Source organism: Rattus rattus, chromosome 2, assembly GCF_011064425.1.
Source record: "Rattus rattus isolate New Zealand chromosome 2, Rrattus_CSIRO_v1, whole genome shotgun sequence".
Classification (NCBI taxonomy): domain Eukaryota; kingdom Metazoa; phylum Chordata; class Mammalia; order Rodentia; family Muridae; genus Rattus; species Rattus rattus.
The window spans coordinates 95074120-95090611 of NC_046155.1; the positions used below are offsets into that span (position 1 = coordinate 95074120).

At 48.8% G+C, this 16492-nt stretch overlaps 1 protein-coding gene across 5 annotated transcripts in view; it reads left to right on the plus strand.

The window, feature by feature from the left end:
* Tenm4 (teneurin transmembrane protein 4) overlaps positions 1 to 16492 on the plus strand; it is a 477470-nt gene that overhangs the window by 252752 nt on the left and 208226 nt on the right. For all 5 annotated transcript variants that reach the window (XM_032892953.1, XM_032892955.1, XM_032892951.1 and 2 more), the window contains one exon: positions 12397 to 12652. In XM_032892953.1, the coding sequence (XP_032748844.1) occupies positions 12397 to 12652 (256 nt within the window). The remainder of the gene's footprint in view (positions 1 to 12396; positions 12653 to 16492) is intronic.

Here is a 16492-nt window from a genome sequence, read left to right on the forward strand (position 1 = left end):
GCACAAACCATGTCACCGTGACCCACAGACTGTCACTGTCGTGCTCCGTCTCCAAGCCCCAAAGCACAGCTGTTCTGGTCCTGCCCTGTCCACTAAGAAGGAGACACCTTCTCCTTACTTGATAGCCACAGGTCATTGAAGGATGTTTGCTTTGTGAAGTAGAAACGGACATACTTTATAATAGGGATAGCACACTCATGAAATTTGCTTAAATGTTAGCGAAGTCCAAGAACTTTGTTCCTGCCTGCTTATTCACCCAGCATCTGTACCTACGATGTGGCAAGTGTCAGACTGGATACAAGTGGCATGTCGGTGAATGAGAGTTATCTCAATGGACCCTCAAACCTATAAGGGACTTTCATGGGCATAGGCGTCAGTATATACCTGTGTAAGGGCAGGCACTTGTGATTTCAGGGCCATGGTCACAATGCATGATTGGCCTTCAAAAGATAGAGCTGAGTCTGTATGCAGAATGAGGAAGAGCATGGGAGTGTGTCACTTCAGTATCTGAAGTAAGTTTCAACCTCAGGGAGCAAGGAGGAGGCTGGGAAAGACACCAGGGTCACACACCTCTGCCTGAGTCAGATACCCAAGCCGGAAGGATGAGGGTGCTCACTGACCGACAGTAGGGACAGGATGCTCCAGTCCAGAAGGTACCTAAGTGGAAAGAAATGGCAGGCAAGCAAAGACCCTATATAGTGACGGGCAAAGGCATGGTGGGAAGAAACAGTCTCAGTCAAGTGAGTTCTGCTCGATTTCCAGATGGACAAAATTTCCCCCGTTTCCCCTCTCATCCACAAGACCTTTGTAGTGTAAGTCAACAGAAGAGCTAGCACTTACCCATAACCCCACACCAACTTCTGGATCACACAAATCACATCTCCCCAACAACCGTGATCAATGGCCATTGTTGCAAAAGGTCCCACCCAAAGTAGAACCACCATCCTACAGCAGCACCGGCAGATGTTAGGGCTTCTGATTACCAGTGAAGAAGTTACCCCACAGCATGCTGGGTGATCTGCATTGACAGTCAAGGTGTGGGGTATGAGCGTCAAAAGCACAGACTCCAAGTGGGGACACCCAGGTTTGGATCCTGTCTCTGCCAGCAAACCTGGGTTTGGGCAACCTACAAAATCCTCTCTGTGTCTTAGTTTCTTCTGCTACAAAATGAGACTCTTAGAAGTTGTCACCCCACAGGGCTCTTATGCAGATTGGAGCAACATGTCAGTTACTTGCTAAGACAATGCAACCCAAGGAAGGAAGGATTTATTTTGGATCGTGGTTTGAGGAGATGTGTCTGTCCCTTGTACCAGGGAAGTTGTGGCAGCGGAAGCATCAGTCAATGGCAGAAGCAGCCTGTGATGTGACTTGCTCAGATTTTATCAAATCAGAAAATGAGGAGTTCCGGCCTCTGCAGAACCAGGGACCAATATCGCCATCCAGGCCAGCCCCCAAAGACACACTTTTGCTAAATAGGCAGTAATTCCAAAAACTCTACCACCTTCCAAAATGGTACTGAGAACCAAGCACTGAAGTATGTCCCACTAGAATCTCTGGTCCCCTCTGAAACATCATGAGCAGTGTCTTTACTACCCACATTTTCTATGGGTGTTCTGGTCTACTGAACCCCCACTGCAATGGCTAAGCTCCGCACGCAGCATTCTCCGGCTCCTTTAGCCCACAGTTCCAAAAGCTTTCACATTCCACGAGCCAGTTCTAAAGGTCTAAGAACCGTGTGGTCAGTTTTCCCGCGGTTAATCCACCCCCAGTGCTAACTGTCTACCGTAGTTACTTTTCTTGCTGCTATGATAACATCCTTGGCAGAAACAACTCAGGAGCGCAGTTGATCTTGCTCTTCGGGAGTGGATTTCGGCCTTGCCCGTGAGAATTTATAGTGTGACTTGTTTACGTCTTAGTAGATTGGGAAGCAGAGGCTTGAACTAGAACCAGAAAGAGAGGGCACCCACAATTACCCACTTCTATTAAGGTCCCAAAGATTCCACCTCCCCCAACAGCTGAGCCTTCCTCCCAGTAAGCGACTGGGGGACACATTCAAACGTCACATTCAAACGTAACCATACCCACAAACCGAAGGGTGCGGTCCGAATGAAAGCTTCTGTCTTTCTCTTCTCCACAAAACCAAAAGAAGGAGCAGAGAATGGCATTCAGGCGTGAGTACAGGTTGAGGGACAAGCCTGCAAGTCCACATGTGCCCCTGATTTCCCAGGATGCTGGGCGTGGGTAGCCACGCTGTCTCCTCAGCGTCTGTCTTGGTGTTGGTTGCAAACATCGACAAGAGGCGTTTTCCTAGGACACCCTGGGAGGCATAGACTAAGCAGAGCTCTGGTCACTGTGGCTATGAATGTAACCGTTTGATTAAGGTGCTGTACTGGCTGCACCATTTGTTTCGCAAACCTCAGCTGAGCTGATTGGATTTCTTTCTCTTCCGATTTTTAACATAAGTAGATTCTGAAATTGGAAAAATAAAATATTCCACAGCCGAAAGGAAAGAATCCTCTTGGGGAACGAGCCCAGGTGCACACTTCCTGCATCAAAATCAGATTAGCAGCATCAGTGATCTGGCCGGTGCAGGGAAATAGGGACTCAAAAGGCCCTGGATGTGGCCAGGCTGTGGCAGGGAAGGTGAGATTTGAACCTGAGGCTGCTGGATGCAGAGACACAAAACTCATATGCGACGCACATGCCCTGAGAACCTACTCTGAGCTCTCCTACCTTAGCCATTCTGTCACCTTTGCCAATGTGTGCCATTGCAAAGCAGTGTAGAATGCCATGGCTATCAAAGGGCAGAGACCTGGCACCACTTCCTGGAGCTGCATGTACAAGAGCGCAGCACTAAAGAGACCACTCCCAAATACAAATGGAAGCAGTGGCATTTGCAGGGTCCCTCCTGACTTGCCAGGGAAAGGAAACAGGAAGGTTAAGTGTGGGAAGAGTGTTGTTGCTCTCGACAGGACAGACAGGTGAAACTAAAGGCACAAGCAGTCCTGTCTTTGTACTGAGTGGCAATGGAGCAAGAGCAGGTCTCTCCTATGCACGCCTCGGTTTCCCCTTCTGAAACACAGTGATACAGCTAGCTAGCTAAAATTAGTGTGCAGGTGTGATGGGTCATGTATTTGTTTTCTTAGCTCTTTCTTCTGTGAACGCTGTCCCCTGGGACTAGCATCTCCGAGATATTTCACATTAGGAAGATGCCACAAGACGAGCTCAGTCACTTCTGTGAGTCCACAGCTATTTCAGTCCCCACCCACCCTCCTAACACGCAACTCTACACTCCTCCTCCTGCCTCAAAGGCACTGGGTACCAATGGTTTTAATGGAATAACCAGCAGCCTACCATCTAATACTTTGAGACCATTATTGGTATTAGTGACACGTTTCTGTGACCTGGGGGCAGAGTTGTGTACTTCACAGAGGGCTAAAAGAGGACAAGAGTGCTTCCTATTTCCGGTATGACTGGCCTTCAGGATGCTAATGAATAGAATACCTGCCCATAATATCCTGAACAAGAATCAGAAAAAAGCCCACACATGATGTGTAGTGAATCATAAAAGGTACCTCCCTGGCTGGCCTTGGTAATTAGCTGAATGCTTTTGGCCTTTTCTCCCATTAGGTATGTTGGGTCCTAAAGGAGGAAGGTGGCTATCGTGTGAGCCGGATGCCACTGTGCCGTACTGAGACCTGATTGGGTTGGACGGTGCTATGGCCGCAAGGCTTCACGTCTAGCTCCGTAAAGCCTGGAGCAGTTCCTGGGTTGGCCTCTGAACCCAGGCTCGAGGTTCTCTGTCCATGGACTGTGACAACCGGCTAAGCCACAGAGCCAGGCAGAGCTACAGATCCCCGGGCTTTAAAGCAAAAATAATGCCTGTTTCTCGGTGTTGTTCCTTTTCTATTGTGACTGTTCCCTTGTGGGGCGGGGGAAGACCCACAGACAGCACCACAGGCTTCTGCCCTGGAATGCTGTTGTCGAGTGTCAGGAGGACGGAGGGCTTTAGGCACTCCGGGCAGCCCGATCTTTTCCTTACACTTGACCTGATATTCTCCAAACTGCACAGGGGACACAGCTGGTAACTGAGGTGGCTGTAAACACTTTATGTTTTCATAAGCAGCTGGAGACAGTATGAAAAAGAAATAAAGACACGGTGCTCAGAGCTCCTGCAGGCGACAGCCTGTGTTATAGAAACAGACTCTAGCGCTGAAGGTCAGGATAGTTTATCAGGTCGTTTCCTGATTCTCCTCACCCAGAGAGTGCTCTCAGGAGGAAAATTCACATCCCTCAAGTTCCCCCCCCCCCCCTTTATTTCCATCAGTAAATTCTGAAGAAATGGCTTCATCTTGTGCCAAACTCTGGCACACCTAGGTGACAGCGACAGGCTGGCTAAAATGGCGTGAGATCCTAGAGCGGGCTCATGCGGTTTGTGAGCGCCACGGTTAGGGCTGAATGACTTCGGGTTCAAACGTCCTCTCCCCTTCTACACTGGGCACATCACAAACTTTTTGTGGGCCCCCTTCCTTCCATCAAACTGTATGCTCGTGTGCATTAAGAATATGGAGATGACTTAGTGAGTTATGGCGGCTTGAAGAACCTGAAGGAAGAGCCTCTACCTCACAGTAGGGGGAAGGGAGTCACAGAAAGCTTCCTGCAGGAGGCAGCTTCTAATTGGAGTCAGCCTGGCGATGAAGGAAATATGGCCTTCCAATCAGAGCAGCATCTGCAAAGCTGTAACTGACACAGCCTCATGAGGGGTCTAAGATGGGCTTCCCCTTGGCAACTTTCATGGAGTGAGGGTGGAGAGTGTGGGTGCTATCCTGCAGTGGTGGAGCTGAGGCTGCAGGGTGAGAGGTTTTATCCAGGGGGCAGTGGAGTCATCCACAGGCTTGAAGGCAGGGAGTGGCATGATCCAGTTTGGTTCTTAAATTGACTGCCATTGGCTTCAACCTCCTGGTCTGGCCCTGATTTATCTGTCAAGCACTCCACGAAGACAATCCACTCCATTTCTACGGTCAAACTGTTTGAGGGAAGCAGAGCTGCTCATCCTGACATCTTCATTCAGACATTCCCCGAGAGGAGGAAAGAGAATCAGTCTATCAAACTATCAGACTACCATAGATCCTCTGTTGAATGGAGGAAGCCCATTTCCCTCATAGACAAGTTAAGTCCTGTCCAAAGTCATGAGTGAGTTAGTAGCTAAAAAGGGAAGTTCTTCAATCCAGAACTCTGCTACACTGGATGTAATTGGGCGTTTAACTTCCTGGCAGGTAAACTGTGTGGACATAAGCCACGGGGTTAGTTAGTCCTGAGCTCTTGGCAGGCTCTTACACACACACACACACACACACACACACACACACACACACACACACACACACACACACACACACACTTGCAATCACTCCTGTCTTACCATATCAACTGTGGCCCTTTGTTGATTTAGGCCTTGACCTGACTGTTTATGGGTCAGACCACTTTTGAAAAGGCTACGGAGGTGAGAGTGACAGGAAGGAAAGCTCACTTGACAGCCACAAAGTTCTCCCAGAACAAATTCAGCCTTGAGGCAGACATAGATTTAAGGGAATGCATACACCCAGAAATGACCACCCCCCACCCACCCCTGCCCCCGTCAATGCTTCTGGCTTCAGCTGGCCTTTTCCAACAAGTCTATTACAACTTTACAGCAGAAAGCCTGTCTAGCCCACCTCTGTCTCCAGCACCAGTACTTAGATCCAGAGGGAAGCTTGCAGGAGACTTGGAAACAGGAAGCAGGGAAGGAGGAAGTAGGCTGTTTCTCTTTCACCTTTTTTGGTACCTAGCCTTACAGTACATCCCACACACAGCATGCTGGGAGTATCTTTTGCAACCAGATGCTGATGAGCAAACATCACAGGTTCACCCGACACCCATGATCCAGTCTTGCATCCTAGAATTAGAGAGGTTTCCCTCTACTTCCTTTTCCTATTTGTCAGTCCAGGAAGTTGGTACTCAAGTACATTAGGTGCCTTACTCAAGGTCACAGAAAAATTTAGCTGCTGACAGGGTCAGAAGTCATATATAGATGGGTATGCGCTGAGAGATAGTGACACTATTCAGCTCAGAGTCAGCTGAGTTAGCCACACTTAGAAAACGTGGGTTGTGATGACCTTAGCTTAGTTTGGGCATTCCTGGTACCCTGGGGGTAGAGACCATTGCTGATTCTGTCTCTACCTGACAGTCTTGGGTCTGCTTTCCTCGCTTAGAGAGATCAGGGTCTTCCACCCAGCCCCATCCTGAGTCCTGATCCAGCAGGGCATCCATTCCTGGACAGGAACTGCAGGAAGGTCCATTCCATGGCCTGAGGCTTCTGCCCCGTTATTATTACTACCACTGACTTTAAAAGTCTGGAAGTCAGAGTGAGCCCTCTGAACACCCGTAAAGCCACCACCAGACTCCAGACTTACTTGTTTTGTGACCTCTCAGTAGAACTCTGCTCCAGGCAGCCAGGTCCCCACACCATCTTGGCAGTTTCAGCCACAGCCTTCGCTCACAGCAGCCGCCTACCTGGGTACCCTGTGCCTCCCTGTTGTACACATTAGCCTTCCCCTCCTTTAGCACCCAGTTCCAGCCCTCGTTCTTCCTTGACGTTTCTTAAACAACTGCATCTGCTTTGTAACCTGGAGGAACGTGACCGTGGTGGGGACCATGACCTGAGTGTGTTGCACTGGACTGAGCAGAGGGGTCTTCCCTCAGTCTGCTGTCCTGTGTCAAGCATTCTAGTGGCCTCACAGTGACACAAACCTATTGAAATTCAGCTCAGGGACAGGGCATTCTCAGGCATGCAGTCAGGGGACAGAATGATCTGGAAGCAAGAGTGATACAAACAGGAAAAGCATACAGTAGCCGTCTACCCGACTCCTGCCACTGTGGTGCATGCCTCTGGGGCAGGCAAACCAGTATGAATTTGCCAGCAACCTTGACTGTGTCCTGCCAGCCCTTCCTCATTTGTAGTCCCCTAAAAAGGAAGCACTATACCACACAGCCGGGCTTTGGAGTGCACTGCCTCACTGCCCCACCTGTACAGTGCACCCATTGTCATAGTCTGGGGGTTCACTCTGCTTCACATAAATGAGAAAGTGAAGCAGCCATCTTGCAACGTGAGGGCTCTGCGTTCTTCCCAGTATGATAAGTTTTGCAGGGGCTACCCCACCCCCACTCGCTTCCCTCTCGCTATGTCCACCTGGTGTGCCAGACCGAATACCATTGAGAATTCCTGTACAGTGGCCATTAAGGAATGCCAGTGAAAGCTAACGGCAGACATTTCATACAGGGAGGAAGTGAATGAACTGAAAACATACCCCGAGAGCGACCCCTCACTTCCTGCTCACGCCACAGCTTGCTTTTAGATTGGAACGCATTCTAGATGGGAACAAACTACCAAAGATAATCCCCTCTGACTCTGGCATAGGACTTTGCAGTTGGCCAGCTACCTCTGACAGGTGACAAAGTTAAAACTCAATTCAAATAAATTGTCTATGACACCACAGCTTAAAGGAGGCCGACCTGCGATCAGAAGTGAGGCCATCAGATGCCGCTGCGAACTGTGGTGACAAAGGACTCTCCGGTCTGTCTAAATTGGTCTTGTAGGCCAAGGTTCATTAGTGAGGCCCTCAGCGCCTCTACATCACCATCCCGAGTCAGTGCTGGTCGATGGCATTTTAATGGAAGCCAAATAATTCTTTCTGTTGGCATGCTCAGGCAGCTAGAGTTTTTGTGTTTTATGGTAATTAAATACTATCATCTTTCATATCAGATGATCTTCAGGGCCCGATTAATGACCGCAGTTCACAGTGGGGCCATCATTAACTCTGAAGCAGAGAGCTTTGGGTACCTGTCCGCGGTTTGGCAGAGTTGGTGCAGTGGGGCACCTGACCTGGCACCCTCTCTTGGCGCTATCTTTGACGTCCTTAGGTCTCAGTGCTTGGGTCTCATGGCTGAGCCAAAGCTATGAAAGTTCACACTTTATTCTCTTATGAGAGTGGCCTACTCCACTTCAACCCCTTTCCTATGAAGGCACTCTGCCATTGGTCTGGGGCATGCTTGTGCATCTATTTCCTACCCCCTGCCTCGTCCTCCACCCACCTCATCCTCCATCTGCTTCAGAGCTTCCAACAGGGTTAAAGTGGCCGTAGCACCAGCCCCTACCTTCCCAGTGATGACCCAATTTTCTAGGCTTTTGCCTCCAGACAGCCACCACCTGGGCCTGCTTCCCTTTCTGTACCTCACCCACAACCCACACAGCCATTCACACTTGAATGTGTGCCCCCAGCACCATGCTCTCTTAGGCTTCTAACACCTTGCACACTTGTGATTCTCTGCCTGGAGTGCCCCACTGTGACATGGGCCATGGGTCACCCCACAAACAGCCACTCCAGGTGCTCCGGGGGCTGAATACCAGGCGAAAGGATGATAGGCATCAAGACTGGTCAGGACCTCCCAGTATAACAGACATTGCTGGGTGCACTTAGCCTGTCCCAGTCCACTCGGCAGATGCAAGGGAAGGATTTCACACTACAGGCTCGAAGCCAGTCTGCCTAAGTTCAAATCCTGCCTCTGTCACTTAATAGTTTCATACATGTGGGCGAGTGCTTTCTGTGAGGACTAACAACAGCCTCTTCTTTTTCGGAGCTGTTACAGATTTCCTAAGTAAAGCACTTAGTGTCTGTCACTCAGAAAGCCCTCGATACATGTGATCTGGTATGTATGATGACGTCACACAGTTCCTGTCCATAGGTGTTGTCTAAGTAGATTGACCATCTCCAAGTTGACCATGTTTGTGGCTATGTTCTCTACCTTTAATTGGCATTTCTAACACATGTACATTTTCTAAATGAGTCAGCACCTATAGCTTTGGAGAAGTGGTGACCTGCCCTATTGTCACATCACCTGTCAGAGGCCAAAGCCGTTCTGTGACACTCCTGGGTTACACTCCATGTTCTTCTCAACCAGCCACCACCTAAAACTTACACGTCGGGATGGGGTGTCTCTCTATCTGAGAGCCCATCAGTTCCCAAACAAAGCAGAGAGCTCCCCAGGGCCTACCATGAGCCCAGGAGAGAGAGATTGGTATCGGTCCTCACTTGCTCTGAGAGACTCATCTAAGGCATCAAGGAGTCTTACCCTTTGAAACCCTGAAGCCTTGGCCTAGCTCAGAGGGTCAGGGCCAGGCATTCTGGTCACTTTTCTGATCTGTGTTGAGCTCTAGGCACTTTTCCAGCTTCCAGAAGCCAGTGGATTGGCTCCAGTGGAATCCATCAGCCATAATAAAAGGGTGTCGCCCGCTGCCCACTGCCCTTCTGTGCTGTATTTCCCTGTTCTTCCTTCTCATTCCTTTTTTTTTTTTTCTTAGAACTTCTGTGTAAAATGCTGGAGTCATCTCCATGGTGACATTTAATGCTGTTTATGGTTTATTCATTCATGTGCCTTTATCATTACTGTGGACTAGCAGCTGCTGTTGGCAGGGTTGGGACGCAGATCCATGGCAGGCAGGGCACTTGTCGGGCACATGTGAGGCCCTGGGTGTGGTCACCAGGGCAGGAAAGAAGTCGGCATCTAGTTAAAATGCTGTGTGCCAGTCACTGTGCTGAGCACCAGACAGGGGGCCTCTCATTGGAATCTCAAAGCATCCTTATATGGTGGGCATTGTCTCTAGAAAGAAATCTCCAGAAAACTACAAGTCTGAAGAAGGCCAGTGACTTGATAGATATCATAGAGGGTGTTTTTAATGTTACATTAAATTTTTTTACATTTATTTATGGGTCTGTACATTTGTGAATGCATGTGTGTGTGTGTATGTACCCATATATGTGTGTGTATATGTGTGTGCGCACTTGTGCCACAGTATGTATGATGTGCATGTGTGTGTGTCAAAGCATGCATGGGAGGGGAAGTCAGGAAACGCCTCGTCAGGCCCACACTCACAACTTGTAAGTGGAAGAAACAAAACTTGAACTCAGGGCTGTGGGACACCAAACCCCTTTCTGTGACCCACGGCTATGCTCAGCGTTCAAAGGGAGCCTCCCTGTGCTCTCAGGGTCAGCAGAGACACCAGTGTTCAGGGTTTCTGCACATGTAAAATAAAGGAAGGTACTGAAGAACCCTGGCAACCGTGTGTGTGTGTGTGTGTGTGTGTGTGTGTGTGTGTGTGTGTGTGTGTGTGTGTGTGCTTATAGCAGGGGCAGGCAGATCTCTTTGAGTTTAAGGTCTGTCTTCTGGTTTCCATAGTGCAGAGGTTCTCAGTCTTCCTAATGCTGGGACACTGTAATACAGCTCCTCATGTTGTGGTGACCCCAGCCATAGAATTACTTAGTTGCTACTTCATACCTGTAAGTTTGCTACTGTGGTGAATCATAATGTAAATGCCTGATATGCAGGATATCTGATATGCCATCCCTGTGAAAGGGTCGTTTGACCCCAAAAGGAGTGGTAACCCGCAGGATGAGCACCACTGACATAGTTCTAAGACAGCCAGAGCTACACAGGGAGATCCTGTCTGAAACCAAAAGAGCCGCTGCAGGAGATCTGGGCACAGCAAAACCCCTCCCCCCCCATGCTTACTTTCTAGATCCAGGGCTGTTTGTTCACTAGGAGAGGAGTGGATACTCTACCTGTCTAATTCAGATTGACTTCCATGTTCTCCCCCTCATGGGACTCCCCATCATGACCCTCCCCTCAAGGGACAACTGTGCTAACTCTGCTGACCCAGGACTTCAGCATCTTCAGGGAAGAGAGGGCTTCCTTCATGTTCAATGGTCTCTGAGGACCCTCCTTTCCTGCACTGAAGTTTCAATCCCTTGAACCACCTCCACTGTGCCTGACCTTTGAGAGTCACATGACTGGAGTAGGTAGTTATAGGGGAGCTGATGAAAGAGGAGGCTGGAAGGCAGAAATCCATTAGAGTCCAGAGAGCTATAAGGCCAACACAGACTTTGCACTACAGGTGGTAGCTTAGAATGAAGGTAGCACCTTTGGATAGATTTTCAATCATTTCCTTCTCCCTTCTACTTCTGACCTACTCCCTCAGTTTCCCACCAGATTCACTTTGTATCTCTTTACCTACTGTAAAAGGTCGCCTGAAAAGCAGAGTGATGTATCGTCCATTAATATATTTCTGTCCTGTCGGCTGCCAGTTTGGTTTCATTGTAGTACTATCATCTCAGTAATAAATGCCCTTCCCATTTCACAGATGCGAAAACTGAGGCTCAGAGAGGTTCAGTGACTTGTCCAGGGTTGTATGTTGGCAGAACCTAGGCCGGATTCTAACTTCCTGACTTCTTCCCTCATCACACTAATCAGCCTCGTGAGAGGAGGCACTCTGTGAGTAGCTTAGGTGAAGGGGAAAGATTCTCCCCCAGGCCCACCAGCATTACAGCATTACAGCAAATTTTGTCTGATTTGCAAAGAGAATCTGCTTTGCCACATTGCCATTGGGAACTTGCATTATCCATTCGAAGACCAGGCTTTTGGCTTTCTCATTGTTTTTGTTTTAACCTACGTATTAGTGATAGCAATGCCCGTTGCTCTGGGCAGCTACAAGAACTAAATAAAATACTTCTGTCTTCTCATCTGTACTGAACGGGGTTTGACACACAGTATGAGCCCAGTAAGTGTACTGGTGGGTTTTATCCACCCAGACACAGCATGGCTCACGACGCTGAAAAGCCTCCTCTCCCCGAGGCAGGCTGCTCTACACCCTCACAGGCTTCACGCAGACACAGCTCTACCCTGGCTCTGTGTTCTTAGCTTTGCCGGACTCTCAGCCAGCTGTTCCTTGCACTTATCTGTCTTGTTAATTTCATTTACTCTGCACCATCTACAGGATCAGGGATTCTCAGGGTGAACCATGCATATCCATCATCTGGGGTCCCGACCCCAGGGTTCTCGACTCAATAAATGTGGGTCAGGGTGCCAGACCTTCCATCCCAAATACACTCACTCTCAAGCGAGGAAGCCACTGGTGAGGGACTGGGCTCTAAAGACCCAAACCCTAAAAGTGTGACAGGTCAAAGGTGAAGTTGTTGGTCGGATGGCAACTGGAGTCTCGCACGCTCAAGCCTGCTCTCTCTCTCACACTTGCTCTCAAAATCGTCTTTCTTATTTCACTCCTAAAGTTCGAGTTCAGTGGGGTGGGAATTTTTATTTTGTTTATTGCCCTAACACATGCAGAGAACAGAAGGAGTTCAGAACTATCTGTGAACCTCAGATTTGATTGAATGAATTAATATGTGATTTCTAGTACCGGATGCACTAGACCAGCCCTGCAGTCTTGTTCAGTCCTCTGTGGCTGTTTGTCCCCGCCGGGGCCGCACCCAGCCGGTAGCTCACTGACCATGACTGCTTGTTCCCTAGATCATCCCAGCGGCCTGCAGAACCACCCTCGGCTCCGGACGCCTCCACCACCACTCCCTCACGCCCATACCCCCAACCAGCACCACGCGGCCTCCATCAACTCCTTGAACAGGGGTAACTTCACCCCAAGGAGCAACCCCAGCCCAGCACCCACAGACCATTCACTCTCCGGGGAGCCCCCAGCAGGCAGCGCCCAGGAGCCAACTCATGCCCAGGACAACTGGCTACTCAACAGTAACATCCCACTGGAGACCAGGTGGGTCCCAGCGGACTGAGGCTGGGAGGGCACAGGTGGGCTAGGTGGGCAGAGGGTAGACCAGATGGACTCTAGGGTCTGTGGGTGACCAAGCCAGCAGGGAATATGTCTCTACCTCATATCTGTTCAGTGAAGCTGATATGAAGTGCCTGGCCTCAGGCTGCTACTCTCCAGGGGTAGAAGGAGAGAGCTCTGGAAGGCTAGGCTTCTAGAACCCACCAGGGCTGAGCTAGCCTGCTGCTTACGAAAGGTATGGTGTTGGTCCAGTTGATAGACTCTCAAACATCACCTGCCTTGTCTGTGCAATGACAAGGAAGCAAGTTGGGTAAGGCTTCTATAAAAGCAGGCAAGAGGTGTGCAAAGGAGAAAGGCACAAGAGTAGGACAAGGTAGGCACACAGTTCCACTTCGTCTGGGTCCTCAACTCAGCCAGTTGTGTGCATTTTCACTGCCCTGTGCCTAGCATCAGACCATCTGGACTGTGACAGGAACTCTGTGAAGGCCACTCCCCATTCCCCATCTCCTATCTTGATGTCCCAATCCTTCTGCTTGTAGTGATAGCCCCTAAGGTTTTTCTCTCAGCATTGGTAGCATGGGCTTTCATACTGTGATGTCATGCAATCAATGCTCATATCTTGAAGAGGTGGATTTTCATGTGATGTCCCCACCCAGGAGTTCCGGAAGTTGAGACCTGTAGTAGATCAGGTCATACAGGAGGTTGATACATGGCTGGGACTCCAACCCAGGGTGCTAGATTCTCTGTCTGGAGCTGTTACTCTGCGGTTCACTGCCTTCTTCCAGGAGTGTCATGGGATGTTTCCTTCAGCCCAGGGACTGCCGGCAGTCTGGGTCCTGAAGTCATCTTCCTCTCCTGTGCTTTAACTACCGTTTTCCAAAATGGTGTGTGTGTGTGTGTGTGTGTGTGTGTGTGTGTGTGTGTGTGTGTGTGTGTGTGTTTGTAAGAACCATGCAACTCACTTAAGAAATCATAGGAAGATAAAAGAATTCGATTTATATATACTTCCACCACCTGAACAAAGCACTTTTGGCATGGCCTCTCCCTGTTCTCTAAATCACTGGTGAAATGTCCCAGGCTAGCCCAACAACACTTCTTCCACCCCCCTCTCTTAAAGGATGAACACATAGGTTTTCTTTTCCCAAACTCCTGTTCTTTTTGAGAAGTGCAAAGGCAAACCACACTTAAATGAAATTAGCCTTCACACAAAACCTAAGCACATTTTCTTCTGCCCAACCCAAGGTGATCATGGTGATGGTCTTGGCATGGTGTTGGAGCATGTGGGTCTGCACGACCAAATTCACAATCCCTTGGTCACATTTCATTATTGTGGAATCATTTTTCCAAGCACAAGTTTGTCAGAGACATCAGCCAACCGTGACCCAGCCCAGTGTCCTGATTATTACTGTTTCCGTTCACATCCTTTAAAATGCCTCTCCTGCCCTCACCAGCTACAGAGTGGACTCATTGTCATCCCACTGAGGGTAGCCAATCATGTCTCCATTATGCTCAGCGCTCCCTGAGTAGGGTGCAGCTGATGGAAATGCTGCACTAATCAGCGGGTCTAGTTATCTGCATGGATCATGACTGCCACTCTTACAATTTGGATGTTCGTTTTTCTCACTTGGGAGCAAGGTAGGACTTCCTCCTTTGAGTCTGTATGCTTCTCAAAGGGAAGGGAGGCAGAAGAGGGGCAGCAAGAGAGGTTTTCCAGGGGGTCAATATGTGGTGTAAAGATCATCCCAGCTCACATCCTCTGCCCAATCAGCTACAACTCTTCCTGCCTTGTTGATTCTCTATCCTCCTATCTCCATTGCTTAGGATGCAAGAAATTGTGCTTTCATCTTTCATTATTATTCAGATAAATAATGTCCATCATAGGGCTGTAGCAAATCAAATAAGCAAAAGGAAACAGTCTCCTGAATCTACAGTTACATGTGAGCACACACACCCTTTCATGCATTCATCACCATCCACGCAGCATTATATATGTAATTAGACTGCGTGTGTCTAATATTCAGTGTGTACATATACCCTCCTCAAGCCTATGCCCTTTCAGGCTTCTGCACAGGCCGTTGCATGTCCTCACCAGAGCTGCCCTCTTCTTCACTTCTTGGTCTAGCTGAGTCACACTTATTCCCAAAGCCCAGATGAATAGCTGAAGAAGGTTGTGTCTGTGACTCCAGAACGCTGTGCATCTCAAGATGGCCCCCAGACTGAGAGCAGCGCCAATTCTGCTGGATGACACCGTCAGAATTCTGCATGTGAATGCTGACCTTAGCAGGCCGCTGGCACCAGACTAACAAGATGAGGTTAAGAGAGAGAAAGTTGTCAAGTCTGGCAGGCGGAGTCAGCAACTGAGCATCAGGGGAAGATTGTGGAATTTTTAACATCAATGGGCCATTTTCTTACCTAGGCTTTCAAGCATGTCATGTGACAACATGACACATCAGCAAAGCTCACACTTAAGAGCTATATAATCAAGTTACCAAAAACCAAAACAGAACAACACAAATGCATGTGCACGTGTGTGCAGCCCATCATGTGACGCACACACACACACACACACACACACACACACACACACACACCTCATAATGCTTTAGGTAGGTTAATGGTTTAGGCCACATTTATAGCTATCTTCAGCCACATGAGACCTGTAATTTAATTTATCTGCTAGGTAAGTGAGTTATTCACCATCACTATGCGTTGATTTCTTCATTGACAGATTAGGAGAAAAATTATGCTTTTCAAAGAGGGCAGGAAGATATAAATGTAAGAAACACATATGCTGTACCCAGCATCTACAAAACACATTGCAAGAGCCATTTCCCATATTTTCACAAAGCTCTGCTTCTCTGTATCAACTCGTGAATAAGTCATTGAGAAAATAACCATGAGTCTGTCCCAACCAGCATAGTGAGGAGGAGAGGACAGGGTCTGTCCCTTCACTGGTTTGCACAAGTGTGGCCTGGTGTTCTGAGGGTATAACAGACCATTCACCATCGAGATTGTTTCAAGGCACAGTCCTCAGGGTCAGACACACCCACCACTAAGCCACACCCACATACACAGCTCACTAGTACACCTAGACCTTGTACATATTCACCCCTGAAAACAACAGTAATTCCTGGTTCCAGTTGCCCATTGCTCCATGGCAAATGTCCCCAACTTAGTGGCTTAGGAAACATGTGTCTGGCTCTTCGTGGGGAAAGTCAGGAGGTAGGAAGGGTCTTGGATGACTCCTTATGGTATAAGTGGTGTCAACTGGTCTTCAGCTAGCAGTGCATGCCTTATGCATGACTGTGGGGACTCCTTCACCCCTAAGGTGCCCCAGGACCTCTGCCTGTGATCGTCTGAACTTCATTATGCGTGAATCAGGGTTCCAAGATACTGAGACAGAAGCCGTTGATCCTCCTATAAGCTTGGCCTAGAACTGACACAGCACTATTTCTCCAGTCTTTTGTTAGATGACGTTGCCATGGGCCAGCAAGCTTCAAGAGGAGAGCAAACAGGCCTCACTTCTCAATAGGAGAAGCCTCAAAGCGTGGGCAGCCATCTTTAACCCACCGCCCTCCACCATCTGGCTTTTGTGTTAGGGGCTCCATGAATTCACAGTAGTAGTCTTCATCATTAAATACTCACTGGATGCCTACTATGTGCTAAGATATCTGAGAGAACAGCCTCTTGCAAAAGATTGTCATGGCGGAGGAAGCTGAGGGACATACTGTGTTTTTATTGCTGTGGGGTCCACAGCAAGTGACACAGTCCTTGACACAGCATGGTGGGAGTTTATAATATGAGCGCACAAGTAAAAAAAGTGAA